This window comes from Artemia sp. Qi Xiang Cuo, chromosome 16, assembly GCF_049724085.1.
Source record: "Artemia sp. Qi Xiang Cuo chromosome 16, ASM4972408v1, whole genome shotgun sequence".
Taxonomy (NCBI): Eukaryota; Metazoa; Arthropoda; class Branchiopoda; order Anostraca; family Artemiidae; genus Artemia; species Artemia sp. Qi Xiang Cuo.
In genome coordinates this window covers 35,555,923-35,570,069 of record NC_142809.1, presented here as the reverse complement: position 1 = coordinate 35,570,069, position 14,147 = coordinate 35,555,923, and the positions used below count along the sequence as shown (strand labels likewise).

Sequence of the window (14,147 nt, the reverse complement as noted above, 5' to 3'; positions counted from 1 at the left end):
TTGCAGTCTCCCTTTGTTAGCTGACTTTGTGTTTATTTTATTCCTCATAACTGGTTATAGAATCTCTCTATTTCTTTTTCACTGATAAGAAGAAATTGGCCAAATTAGTAGATCAAACCCAAACAACGTTCGTGAAGGGATGGTACTTGTAGGACAGAGAATGCCGATTCATAACTTACATATGCGTGCAAGAGAATAACTTTAAAGGCTCTTTTTTTGTAGTTACTCAAGTTGATCACATAGGTATCTTGTGTTGTTGACTTGTGGGCACTATACAGGGCAAGCATACTCGAGATTTGGTCGGATTTATATAAGATAAGCCCTCCTATGTTGGGACACATAAAAACCGAAACGACGCAGTAAGATAAGGGTACGGATCGCACCATTTGCCTTTATAAGGATTGTAATACTGTCCTTAAAACTGTCCTCAAACTGAGAAAAGACAAAGTTTATAACTGCTAAAAACAACAGCACTGCAAATTTCGTGCTTTGTGACACCACACGTGAGCTCAGCCCATTTGGAGTTGGTGTCTCCAGGGAAAAGGCTGTAGACGCACTGGAAATGGTCTTGCAAAAACTCGATCACTAAAAGAGAATATGCTTGCGTGCACCCATTGCGCGTAAATTTGTCACAGCTATGAAATGGCGAATAAGGTCAAAGGCTTTTCGGTAATCCACTAGAAAATCGAAAATTACACTTCAAGTCATGCCACTCGACAATAAGGTGATGCATTCTCACTAAGTAATTAGTTGTGCTGCTTCCTTTCAAGCATCCATACTGATATGGGTCGAGAGAAGAAAAAACCTGTGACATCAGCTCGCGGTATTTAAACGCTTCTGCCACCTTAGACAACTTCGGGGCTAGTAAGATAGTTCGGAGCTGGTCGAAAGATTTGGGACCCTTCACTTTGGGTATGACGCGAACGCACGCTCTCTTCCAAGCACTAGGGAACACTTGCTCTTGGAAACACTGGTTAATAATAGAGGAGAGTGACTTGGGAAGGAAAATAGCGAATTCACGTAACAACTTTAAAGGAAGCTCGTCAAGATAGGACGCAGAGTTCCTATTCAGCATCTGAAGTTCTGAAACGACAAACTCGGAAATCTCACCTACATCATCAGTCTCTGCTTCAGTAATGAGAGACTCGATTTCTGAGCTGGTGATTGACGGAAGGTGGTACAGGTGCCAACAAAAAAGGAGTTCACTTCCGTAGCCGATAACAAGGTACTATCCTCTTTCAAAACTCTAAAGTCACTGGGTGTCGTTTTACCAGCAAGTCTTTTTACTGATAAATGCTATTTGTGTGGACCAGTCATAAGTAAGGGAATATTTTTGTCCTTCACATATTGTCTCTTCGCTCGCCTGTTCAGTTTGACAATATGGTTCCGCAACTTGGCTGCATAGTAGTTTTAACTCGTTTGGATTGTGGGATTGCTAAATTTGCTTCCGAGAAACTTATGAAATGGTCGGAATTCTGAAAGGATCCTACGGACCGTGGTGCATCATAGAAGCTTTGATGGTAGATCGTCCCGAAAGTAAATTCCTGCGTCGCCTCCACGACAATTCAGGCCACGGTCACGACGAGTATTAAAGTAGCCAGTGTAGCCTTTAATGCGCGCTGACTCAGAAGTAATGTCCCAGCATTCACTTATTATTGCGATTGAGGCGTTGTTCGGCTTGATTATAACTTTGAGTTCATCAGTTTTATTGTTCAAGGAACGCGTTTTGCACACGAGTATATTAGGCAGCTTTTGTTTAGCTGGAAAACACTGAGGACGGCGTTTTGTCACAGTCGCTAATCCCAACCGATTCCTTATATCAGGGAGTGAGCACAGGCGGCGTATTATGAGCAGGAAAGCAATTTACTGGTACTAGGCAACTTGGTCTACGTTTTAGGGCTTTAGTCTTGGTTCTAGTTGAAATTAGCACTGGTATATTCATCCCTTTATTGAGTCTACCTCCACGTTTCCCGCGATGAGAGTGTTTGATAGATTTTGTGCCTATGGTAGAGCCATCTGGTGGCGTTTCTAAAGTCCAATTTGCATTAAGCTACATAACGTAGATGGCCCCGCTAACAAGCAAGGTGAATAAAGTTGAATGAATGTGAATGCATGACAATAGCAATAAGCAAGGCCAGGAACACTAAGTCTTTGGTTACTTACACCGTCACTGCAGGAAACTCGGAAAAACCAGAACAAAACAATCTAAACTGAGATGACGAGGGTCAGCTACTTCATAGCGCTCACAGCGCCATCCCATCATCTTTACTAGATAAAAAAAGAAATCTTTAATTTTTGGCTTGCTTAGCATGGCAGAAGAAGACAAAAAGTTTTCTTGTATATGTTTTTTTTTTCATCAAGGATTGACTATTCAAAAGTAACGCAACGCGAAAAGACAATTTTTCAGAATGGAAGCGCTTTTTAATAAGAGTGTAATATCTTGTCGATAGAAGAGACGCTGCTTGGATTTCGATTAGTTTTGTTATCTTAATATAATACAATTAGCATTGGTAATCTTTTCCAAATATATTGAAAATTTTCTTGTACTCTGATGCCAAATTAACTTCAAACACGGATATAACCTAAGATAATACTGCCAAAATTATGTCTTTTATCACCTCATCATCTTGAGCGCTTTTTTTTTCTTCGTGTTCCTTTGTCAATGTTAGAAAACGTTAACTTCCAAGTCAAAGTTCTTGAAACGGCATCCTTGCAGCTAGAACAAGTTGTGTCAAATGCCTTGTATCCTATACATCTAAATGAATGACGTGTATTTTCTTACACAATCTTTACTCACACTTTTTTCCAAACATCAATTTAACCGAACATGTGGCTAATTTCGTTCCTTCTGATGCAGAAGCTCCTAGGAGCATCGCAAGAACAGAACAACTGGCTGAGGTACAACAGAGCCAACAGGGGGAAGTGACATACCGCACAAAAGTGAAACTCAATTTTCGATTTTTCAAAAAGTCCCAGTAGGGAACAAATAGTCCCAGTAAGTAAAGTAGCTAAAAATCTCTACTTTTGCAGGCATATAGACTTCTATCTTTTCTATATGGAATGGATTTGATGTTCACTGACTGACAGGCTTGTAGGCTACAGAGTCAACATTTAATTTTTTTTGTCCATCTGGGGTGATTCCAAACAATAGTTTAAGGGCTATTCTGAAAGAATTTCAAGCGTATAATTTTGCCCTCATTTAAAGAATAAAATTAATAATCAAATTTTCAAGTCCTTTTTTTATGCTTAAGGTTCTTTTTGGATACTAATTTGTTGCTTTTATTTCTGTTTTTTTTTTGTTGTTTATTACAGTTTTTCTTACTTATTGTTGTGATGCTGTTTTGAATAAGCGCTAAAAGCACCAATGACAGTTACAATGAAATCTGTGTGTTTTAATGGGTACAGTGGAGTATTAAGTACTCATATGTATATATATATTAATATTATTAAAAATCAGAAATTAAATTTTAGAAATAAATTAACATAATATTTTTTTTTTTGTACAAGTATTTCTTGCTTAAAAAAAAAAAAAAAGTATGAAAAAAAGCCAAAAAATTTTTTTATTCTTGGCTTTATAAATTGTAATACTGCAAATTTTTTACTTGGTGTTATATTTTTCTTTGGGAATAAGCAGACTGTTCCTGTTTGGATTTCTAAAGTTGGAAAGTACTTTCAATTTTAATTAATTACTTTTATTTATTCTTCTACTTCCAACAAGGTGATTTTTTCGCCTCTTTTGGCTGCGGCAGTTTTGTTGAACTTGTTTTGTTTCTTTCTTGTCAACAATAAGCGTAGCTTGTATATCAGAGGAATGTCTAGTTTTGTCGCACTTCTAAGTCATAGCTGATCCGAGGTTCTCGAAAAACTGTTTGAAAACTGAAGCATTAAACTGACCCGCTCTCGCTTGGCTGATGCTTTCTGTCATCCGTGTTGAAAGCTCATAGTACATCCGCATAAATTTTTTGTAGCAACTTGAACCAGCCATCTCATCTTTAGCCCAATATTCAAGGCCTAAAATAGACAGCACCAAACCCAGTTATAAACCAACTTTCGGACGATCTTTGGCGTGAGACCATTAAACTACATTTCTGAAAGGAGAGATCTTTCTCTTGATTTTCAGTAAACACCACAGTTTATATAATTATCCAGTATGATCATTCCCTATCTCACCCATTATAAAAACCCGGACCGGGGTGCGAGTGCTCTGGAGAACGTTTTTGCAGATATAAACATAAGCGGCATCAGATCTTTTCACGGGTAGATAAGTCAGACACGAAACAATCGGAAATAAGTGGAAACCCGCTATTACGAATAATGCACTTTGTAATTATTTCTCATTGATAGACGCAAACACACTGATCCAAAAGTGAAGAAATAAGTGGGAGGAGCTTTTTGTTCGTACCGAGAACGAAGACCAGAAATGATCTGTGATAAAATTACTGGATAATTCTATAAACTGTGGTAAACACGGTCCACAGAGAAGTATCAATCATCTATGAGAGTGCGAATTGTGCATGGGCTGTTTCGACCGTATAATTATTGATTTTACAAAGCCGCTTCTTCAGGAGTTTCACACCATCAAATGCTGTTGTCTCTCTTAAGCCAAACTCTTCAGAAGCTTTTCTAAAGGTTGGTCCTTCCACTAACACAGACTCCACGCCCATCTTAAGGAGATCCTACATTCTCTCCTATATTCAAACCATCTAAAAAAGAGGGGTTGGTGATTCCTATTAAAACAGACTTGAAGTGCCAAGGACATTAAAATAAATATTGTTTTTTCCTTCCGGACCGGTGTTCGGTTTATTCTTACCTAGAAACTATGATTTTATTAGTTTTTATTGTGGAGAACTCACAATTATGGTTTTTTTAGGGCTGTAACATATTTTGTCAAGGTTGTCTCTTAGAACCATGAAAATCAATCAATAAAGATTTCAAATATTTCAAAATATTTAAAATATTTCAAAATATTAACTAAGCATAGTGAGCGAACAAGGTATGATTATAAAATAAAAACAAATAATATAATATAAAAGCAATCTTAATTTACGGTTTTTACCTGATAATTGATACATTAAAAATTATAATAGTAACGACCCAAAATAATAGCGATGAAGGCAAAATTTTTCTGAGTTTATGCTAAGCATAGAGAACGAAAAAGGCATAAATATAAAATAGAAACAAATAATTTAATACTACAGTAATTCTAATTTACAGTTTCTTGCCTGATAATGGATATCTTTCCAGTGCCACAATGTTTATTATCCCTGGAGAAATAGTATTTGCTGTAATATTCTTATTGCTATAAACCCGAAATGGCCTCAAAAACCCCGAGGTCAATTCGAAATCAATTAAATACTATTTAGCTTGTCAAGTTCTACCGGTAAATATCTATAAATGTCTGGCATGGCAATCTTCGTGAATTTTTCTTTCAAACCGTAATTACATTAAATCTTTAATGCTCCCATTTATGTATTATTAGGTATTAACTCTATCTATAGGGTAAAAAATGAAGAATGTGTCTTTTCATTAGCACTTGTCATTGGCATTGTCATGCCACGATCATAACAGTCTATAAGTATAGCTGGGAAACATGGGTGCTCCAAAAGACTATGGAAGATTGCTATATGTTTCCCACGGAAACTGTGTATGGATAAATAATCGTTTGATTGATCGAATTACAAACACTAAGCTGTATGAAAAATCTGGCTCGAACCAACTTTCTAGGGCCACAAAAAGGGAAAGTTTGATGACTAGGTCACGTCTTAGGTCTATAGGTGATGGATGATAGACTGCCAAAGATTTTTTTTAGCCATACATCTAAGGCAAAGCAAAAAGTAGGTCGTTCCCGAACGGTATATGAAAAGGTCATAAGAAGTGAGGTATACAAAACTTGAAAGAAGTGGGCGGGGTTAAGAGTGAAGACTAGATTAGGCTGGAAGAAGAGCGTGTGTAATCGTGTTGGCCTCAGGTGGCTTTGCATTCCAACGAGTTGTTGGTAGTATTACTGCTGGAAACACATATGAAAATAAGATGAGATAAGATTTATTCATAATTAATGAATCATACAATGAATACACTATCTAATCTATCAATGGCTCTTAGTCCTCTAAAAGAGGGGGAATTAAGCATACGTTTGAATTAAGCACTAAATCAATATAAGAAAAAGTTAAATACAATCAATGCCATATAAAAAGGAGACAAAAAAGCAAATAAAATAAAATATTAATGTTAATTTGTTATCCAAGCATATGAAATCTGCACATCTAGCTTCAAATTCACTTCTTAGATTCTCGGTAACTATGACCTATTTCCAATGAGATGTAGTATTCCTTGAATTTTATTTGAACAAGTAGTATGAAGAAAAATGAATCATATTTTCTTTTAAAAATGTTTCTCTTATACAACCAACTTGCACTTGAATATATTTGCTTTATCATACATATTCATTACAAGTTTTTCCATAGCGCGCAACGATAAATTTTAAATCAGTTAATCGTTGTGTAACATCCATCATGACAGCCAAATACTCAAGCCAAATGCATCACTGACCAAGCTTGTTATTTAAGGTTATTTTTTAATTTAATAATTTGTGTATTTCATCTTTTGAATCCCAGGATTGATTCAGTAACAGCAAAAAATCATCAATCCCTATTACTTTTTCGAATTTAATTTCTTGATGCATACTCCAACGAGTGTGATTGAATTTAGATTTTTTGTTAACTTTGGCTTGCTATTCATATAATAATGCTAAGAAACCTTTGTTTTTCCCGCCCATCAAATCACGGAAGTGATCTCTGCCATCAAATTCAAAGTTAAGTTTAATTCAAGAACATCATCCGGATCGAATTTTACTAGGTCTACGCACTCCCAGAACGGGGAGGTAGTGACGAAAAAGAACGATGCAGGACTCATCCGAGGCCCTGTGAATATGTAGCAAATAAGTGGATGTACTTTGTTATCGAAATTTCAAGACATTCTTTAACAGAGGGGTCTTAAAAATTGACAATGTGGCCTTATTTAGCCTGCAGAAGTCAGTTTGACATACCTGTTATAAAAATGTAAAATTCAAAATCAATTTAACTAAATATTAAATAAAAAGGACTTTTTTCCCACTGAAAATAAGGAGCAACATTAAAACTTAAAACGAACAGAGATTATTACGTATATGAAGGGGTTGCCCCCTCCTCATCCATTCTCTCTTCAAGATTAAGTTTTTTGGCACTTTTAAAAAAGTTTCTTACTGTTCTAATTAAATGATCTTTGTGTTTCAGGAGTCGTGTTTAAATAAATGGGGCAAAATTTAATCATGTTTTTAAAAATCAAGGTGTTGAGGAGGGGGCAATACCCAAAAAAAAAGTAATAATTTCGGTTCGTTTTAAGTTTTAGTGTTGTTCTTTACTTACAATAAAAAAATTGTTTTTTTTATTTAATTCCTTATCGTTATAAGTAGTGCCAGGAAATCCTTCTCGTTCATTACAAGCTTTTTAGTTTGTGTCGCCAAACTATTCAGAATTAATTGGGTGGTTTGGGCATAACTTGCAAAGCTTAGGTAAGAGATCTGAATAAATCACAGAAAACTAAAAGCCGACACCTGCTTTATCGGAAATCGTAGATAAGCTAATTAACTTCTCCTGTTTTGTGCCTGAGATAGAGATATTCAGATTTAATGAAACTTTCATCGCTAGAAAGCATGAATTTGGTTTTTTATTTTTTATTGAGTGGAGCGGAATTTATTTTTAGAGTTAAGGAAAGGGCAGGCCCTTAAAATTTTCTTCTATATCTGCTTGGAGAACATTACAAACCAACTAAAAAGAAGTCTCATTGAATAATTTGACAGCTTTTGAAGTTTCCTGTTGGCTAACTGCTTGGATTGTAATCTTTGCGGACACAGGATGTAAGAGACTTATGGTTTCCTTTGTTTTAAACCAGCATTTTGAACTGTTGTCAAATTTAAAACCCCTGTTAATTTATGCCAGAGTTGCTTCGGAAGCTGCCTATGGTGTTGAGAAAACTTGCTAGTGGGCCCTTTGTCCTTGAGACTGTTAGCCGACGGTAAGACTCGCAAAATCGAATTTTTGCTATAGAAGTCCTTAAATATGATTACGAGCTTACTCTGCATTGCAACATAAGTGGCAAAAAGTTCAATAAAATAGTATCAGATCCCAAGGTAAGAGTTTAGAGTAGCTGAGTCTCGCTACCGATAATGGATGGTGAAGTACTGGAAGCTTACCGAAGCTTCTAAACGGTTAACTACAGTAGAAAGTCCAAATACTCACTGACAGTCTAAGAAGACGAATGGCAGAATTTCGGATCAAAAGCAGTCAGTTCAGACAATTGTTTTGGGCAACCCTGCTTTTTTCAAACATGTCCAGATTTGTTAGTAACCTAAAATTTTATCTACCATATAGGCCTAATAATAATTTAATCAGGATTTCAAAATAATAGCCTAATCAGTCATTTGGCTGTGAGAACTTATTTATTAGGTAGATAATAAGAGTAATATTAAAAAAACAAAAACAACATGAATATGAGTAATGTTGTCATTTTAACTTGATAAGGGGGAGGGAGGAAGGAGTAGAAGTAATTTTAAGAACAAAAAAGATCCACTGGTCCAAATACTGGGAGGGCAATCCATAAATAAAATAGAATAGTTTTATTTATGCAAGCAATCATAGTTTAGAATAAAAATTCCAACTAAATGGTGCTAGTACTTACAAGAAAAACACGAGACTATAACTCATTAGACACTGACGTGTAAAAAGAAACGAACGAATTGGCACAACGGTTTGTTCTTGGAGTAGACACTTGCAGTCTTCCTTTGTTAGCTGACTTTGTGTTTATTTTATTCCTCATAACTGGTTATAGAATCTCTCTATTTCTTTTTCACTGATAAGAAGAAATTGGCCAAATTAGTAGATCAAACCCAAACAACGTTCGTGAAGGGATGGTACTTGTAGGACAGAGAATGCCGATTCATAACTTACATATGCGTGCAAGAGAATAACTTTAAAGGCTCTTTTTTTGTAGTTACTCAAGTTGATCACATTGTTAAATTGTGTTTTTGACTTGAGGGCACTTTACAGGGCAAGAATACTCTAGATTTGGTCGTATTTATATAAGATAAGCCCTCCTAAGTTGGGACACATAAAAACCGAAACGACGCAGTAAGATAAGGGTACGGATCGCACCATTTGCCTTTATAAGGATTGTAATACTGTCCTTAAAACTGTCCTCAAACTGAGAAAAGACAAAGTTTATAACTGCTAAAAACAACAGCACTGCAAATTTCGTGCTTTGTGACACCACACGTGAGATCAGCCCATTTGGAGTTGGTGTCTCCAGGGAAAAGGCTGTAGACGCACTGGAAATGGTCTTGCAAAAAATCGATCACTAAAAGGAGAATATGCTTGCGTGCACCCATTGCGCGTAAATTTGTCACAGCTATGAAATGGCGAATAAGGTCAAAGGCTTTTCGGTAATCCACTAGAAGATCGAAAATTACACTTCAAGTCATGCCACTCGACAATAAGGTGATGCATTCTCACTAAGTAATTAGTTGTGCTGCTTCCTTTCAAGCATCCATACTGATATGGGTCGAGAGAAGAAAAAACCTGTGACATCAGCTCGCGGTATTTAAACGCTTCTGCCACCTTAGACAACTTCGGGGCTAGTAAGATAGTTCGGAGCTGGTCGAAAGATTTGGGACCCTTCACTTTGGGTATGACGCGAACGCACGCTCTCTTCCAAGCACTAGGGAACACTTGCTCTTGGAAACACTGGTTAATAATAGAGGAGAGTGACTTGGGAAGGAAAATAGCGAATTCACGTAACAACTTTAAAGGAAGCTCGTCAAGGTAGGACGCAGAGTTCCTATTCAGCATCTGAAGTTCTGAAACGACAAACTCGGAAATCTCACCTACATCATCAGTCTCTGCTTCAGTAATGAGAGACTCGATTTCTGAGCTGGTGATTGACGGAAGGTGGTACAGGTGCCAACAAAAAAGGAGTTCACTTCCGTAGCCGATAACAAGGTACTATCCTCTTTCAAAACTCTAAAGTCACTGGGTGTCGTTTTACCAGCAAGTCTTTTTACTGATAAATGCTATTTGTGTGGACCAGTCATAAGTAAGGGCATATTTTTGTCCTTCACATATTGTCTCTTCGCTCGCCTGTTCAGTTTGACAATATGGTTCCGCAACGTGGCTGCATAGTAGTTTTAACTCGTTTGGATTGTGGGATTGCTAAATTTGCTTCCGAGAAACTTATGAAATGGTCGGAATTCTGAAAGGATCCTACGGACCGTGGTGCATCATAGAAGCTTTGATGGTAGATCGTCCCGAAAGTAAATTCCTGCGTCGCCTCCACGACAATTCAGGCCACGGTCACGACGAGTATTAAAGTAGCCAGTGTAGCCTTTAATGCGCGCTGACTCAGAAGTAATGTCCCAGCATTCACTTATTATTGCGATTGAGGCGTTGTTCGGCTTGATTATAACTTTGAGTTCATCAGTTTTATTGTTCAAGGAACGCGTTTTGCACACGAGTATATTAGGCAGCTTTTGTTTAGCTGGAAAACACTGAGGACGGCGTTTTGTCACAGTCGCTAATCCCAACCGATTCCTTATATCAGGGAGTGAGCACAGGCGGCGTATTATGAGCAGGAAAGCAATTTACTGGTACTAGGCAACTTGGTCTACGTTTTAGGGCTTTAGTCTTGGTTCTAGTTGAAAGTAGCACTGGTATATTCATCCCTTTATTGAGTCTACCTCCACGTTTCCCGCGATGAGAGTGTTTGATAGATTTTGTGCCTATGGTAGAGCCATCTGGTGGCGTTTTTAAAGTCCAATTTGCATTAAGCTACATAACGTAGATGGCCCCGCTAACAAGCAAGGTGAATAAAGGTGAATGAATGTGAATGCATGACAATAGCAATAAGCAAGGCCAGGAACACTAAGTCTTTGGTTACTTACACCGTCACTGCAGGAAACTCGGAAAAACCAGAACAAAACAATCTAAACTGAGATGACGAGGGTCAGCTACTTCATAGCGCTCACAGCGCCATCCCATCATCTTTACTAGATAAAAAAAGAAATCTTTAATTTTTGGCTTGCTTAGCATGGCAGAAGAAGACAAAAAGTTTTCTTGTATATGTTTTTTTTTTTTCATCAAGGATTGACTATTCAAAAGTAACGCAACGCGAAAAGACAATCTTTCAGAATGGAAGCGCTTTTTAATAAGAGTGTAATATCTTGTCGATAGAAGAGACGCTGCTTGGATTTCGATTAGTTTTGTTATCTTAATATAATACAATTAGCATTGGTAATCTTTTCCAAATATATTGAAAATTTTCTTGTACTCTGATGCCAAATTAACTTCAAACACGTATATAAACTAAGATAATACTGCCAAAATTATGTCTTTTATCACCTAATCAGCTTGAGCGCTTTTTTTTTCTTCGTGTTCCTTTGTCAATGTTAGAAAACGTTAACTTCCAAGTCGAAGTTCTTGAAACGGCTTCCTTGCAGCTAGAACAATTTGTGTCAAATGCCTTGTAGCCTATACATCTAAATGAATGACGTGTATTTTCTTACCCAAACTTTTTTCCAACCATCAATTTAACCGAAAATGTGGCTAATGTCGTTCCTTCTGAGGCAGAAGCTCCTAGGAACATCACAAGAACAGAGCAACTGGCTGAGGTAGAACAGAGCCAACAAGAAGGAGGGACATATCGCACAAAAGTGAAACTCAATTTTCGATTTTTCAAAAATTCCCAGTAGGGAACAAATATTCCCAGTAAGTAAAGTAGCTAAAAATCTCTACTTTTGCAGGCATATAGACTTCTATCTTTTCTATATGGAATGGATTTGATGTTCACTGACTGACCGGATTGTAGGCTACAGAGTCAACATTTAATTTTTTTTGTACATCTGGGGTGATTCCAAACAATAGTTTAAGGGCTATTCTGAAAGAATTTCAAGCGTCTAATTTTGCCCTCATTTACAGAATAAACTTAAGACTCAAATTTTCAAGTCCTTTGTTACTGCTTAAGGTTCGTATTGGATACTAAGTTGTTGCTTTTATTTCTGTTTTTTTTTGTCGTTTATTACAGTTTTTGTTATTTATTTTTGTCGTGCGGTTTGGAATAAGCGCTCAAAGCACCAAGGACAGTGACAATTAAATCTGTCTGTTTGAATGGGTACAGTGGAGGATTAAATATTCATATGTATCTATCTATTAAGATTAGGAAAAATCAGATATTCAATTTTAGACATAAATGACCTTCATATTTTGTGATTGGTAAAGCAGTGATTGCTTAAAAAAAAAAAAAAAAGTATGAAAAAACGCCAAAAATTTTATTATTTGTGGCTGTAAATAGGTTAAGAAGGCATAGTTTTTAATTGGAGGTATAGTTGTCTTTGGGAATCAGCAGACTGTTCCTGTTTAGATTTTTAAAGTTGGAAAGTACTGTCAATTTTAATTAATTACTTTTATTGATTGATTTTCATGGTTCTAAGAGACAACCTTGACAAAATATGTTACATCCCTAAAAAAACCATAATTGTGAGTTCTCCACAATAAAAACTAATAAAATCATAGTTTCTAGGTAAGAATAAACCGAACACCGGTCTGGAAGGAAAAAACAATATTTATTTTAATGTCCTTGGCACTTCAAGTCTGTTTTAATAGGAGTCACCAACCCCTCTTTTTTAGATGGTTCGAATATAGGAGAGAATGTAGGATCTCCTTAAGATGGGCGTGGAGTCTGTGTTACTGGAAGGACCAACCTTTAGAAAAGATTCTGAAGAGTTTGGCTTAAGAGAGACAACAGCATTTGATGGTGTGAAACTCCTGAAGAAGCGGCTGTGTAAAATCAATAATTATACGGTCAAAACAGCCCATGCACAATTCGCACTCTCATAGATGATTGATACTTCTCTGTGGACCGTGTTTACCACAGTTTATAGAATTATCCAGTAATTTTATCACAGATCATTTCTGGTCTTCGTTCTCGGTACGAACAAAAAGCTCCTCCCACTTATTTCTTCACTTATGGATCAGTGTGTTTGCGTCTATCAATGAGAAATAATTACAAAGTGCATTATTCGTAATAGCGGGTTTCCACTTCTTTCCGATTGTTTCGTGTCTGACTTATCTACCCGTGAAAAGATCTGATGCCGCTTATGTTTATATCTGCAAAAACGTTCTCCAGAGCACTCGCACCCCGGTCCGGGTTTTTATACTGGGTGAGATAGGGAATGATCATACTGGATAATTATATAAACTGTGGTGTTTACTGAAAATCAAGAGAAAGATCTCTCCTTTCAGAAATGTAGTTTAATGGTCTCAGGCCAAATTCAGTCCGAAAGTTGGTTTATAACTGGGTTTGGTGCTGTCTATTTTAGGACTTTAATATTAGGCTAAAGATGAGATGTCTGGTTCAAGTTCCTACAAAAATTTAAGCGGATGTACTATGAGCTTTCAACACGGATGCCAGAAAGCATCAGCCAAGCGAGAGCGGGTCAGTTTAATGCTTCAGTTTTCAAACAGTTTTTCGAGAACCTCGGATCAGCTTTGACTTAGAATTGCGACAAAACTAGACATTCCTCTGATATACAAGCTACGCTTATTGTTGCCAAGAAAGAAACAAAACAAGTTCAACAAAACTGCCGCAGCCAAAAGAGGCGAAAAAATCACCTTGTTGGATTTTGTCAGTGCAAGTTCACAGACGATCCCCCAGTATATGGCTTTTTTTTTACTGTGTAAGTCCCTGAATAACAGTCTCGGGACGGCACCTCTGAAAGAACTGGTCTTGCCTATCGAAGTAGTTGGATGACAGCAGACAATTTTTACTTGTTTACTCAACATTTCAGGAGAAAGTTAATAAAAATTTGAAAAATCCAATTCTATTATTGCTTGACAGTCATGACAGCCACATTTTAATTCAAATCACATATTTCTTTAAGCAAAAAAGGATCCACCTTCTCATATTTCCACCCCATCTTTGAAATACACAGTCATAGGTTTTTACTACTCTTGGCCAAAGAATACCTGTGTATGAAGTCGCAAAACCTTTGAAAGTCATTTATTTGAAAGATGATCCCTCTGAATCAAAACATAACCGAGGAGTTTTTAACATAGACATATAGC

At 36.7% G+C, this 14,147-nt stretch overlaps 1 protein-coding gene across 1 annotated transcript; it reads right to left on the bottom strand.

Moving 5' to 3' along the window:
- Nucleotides 1-655: 655 nt before the first annotated feature.
- LOC148942839 (uncharacterized) lies at nucleotides 656-1,075 on the bottom strand. The gene has a single exon (XM_089102373.1). It carries the CDS (start codon nucleotides 1,073-1,075, stop codon nucleotides 656-658), a length of 420 nt encoding a protein of 139 aa, XP_088958499.1.
- Nucleotides 1,076-14,147: the final 13,072 nt, after the last annotated feature.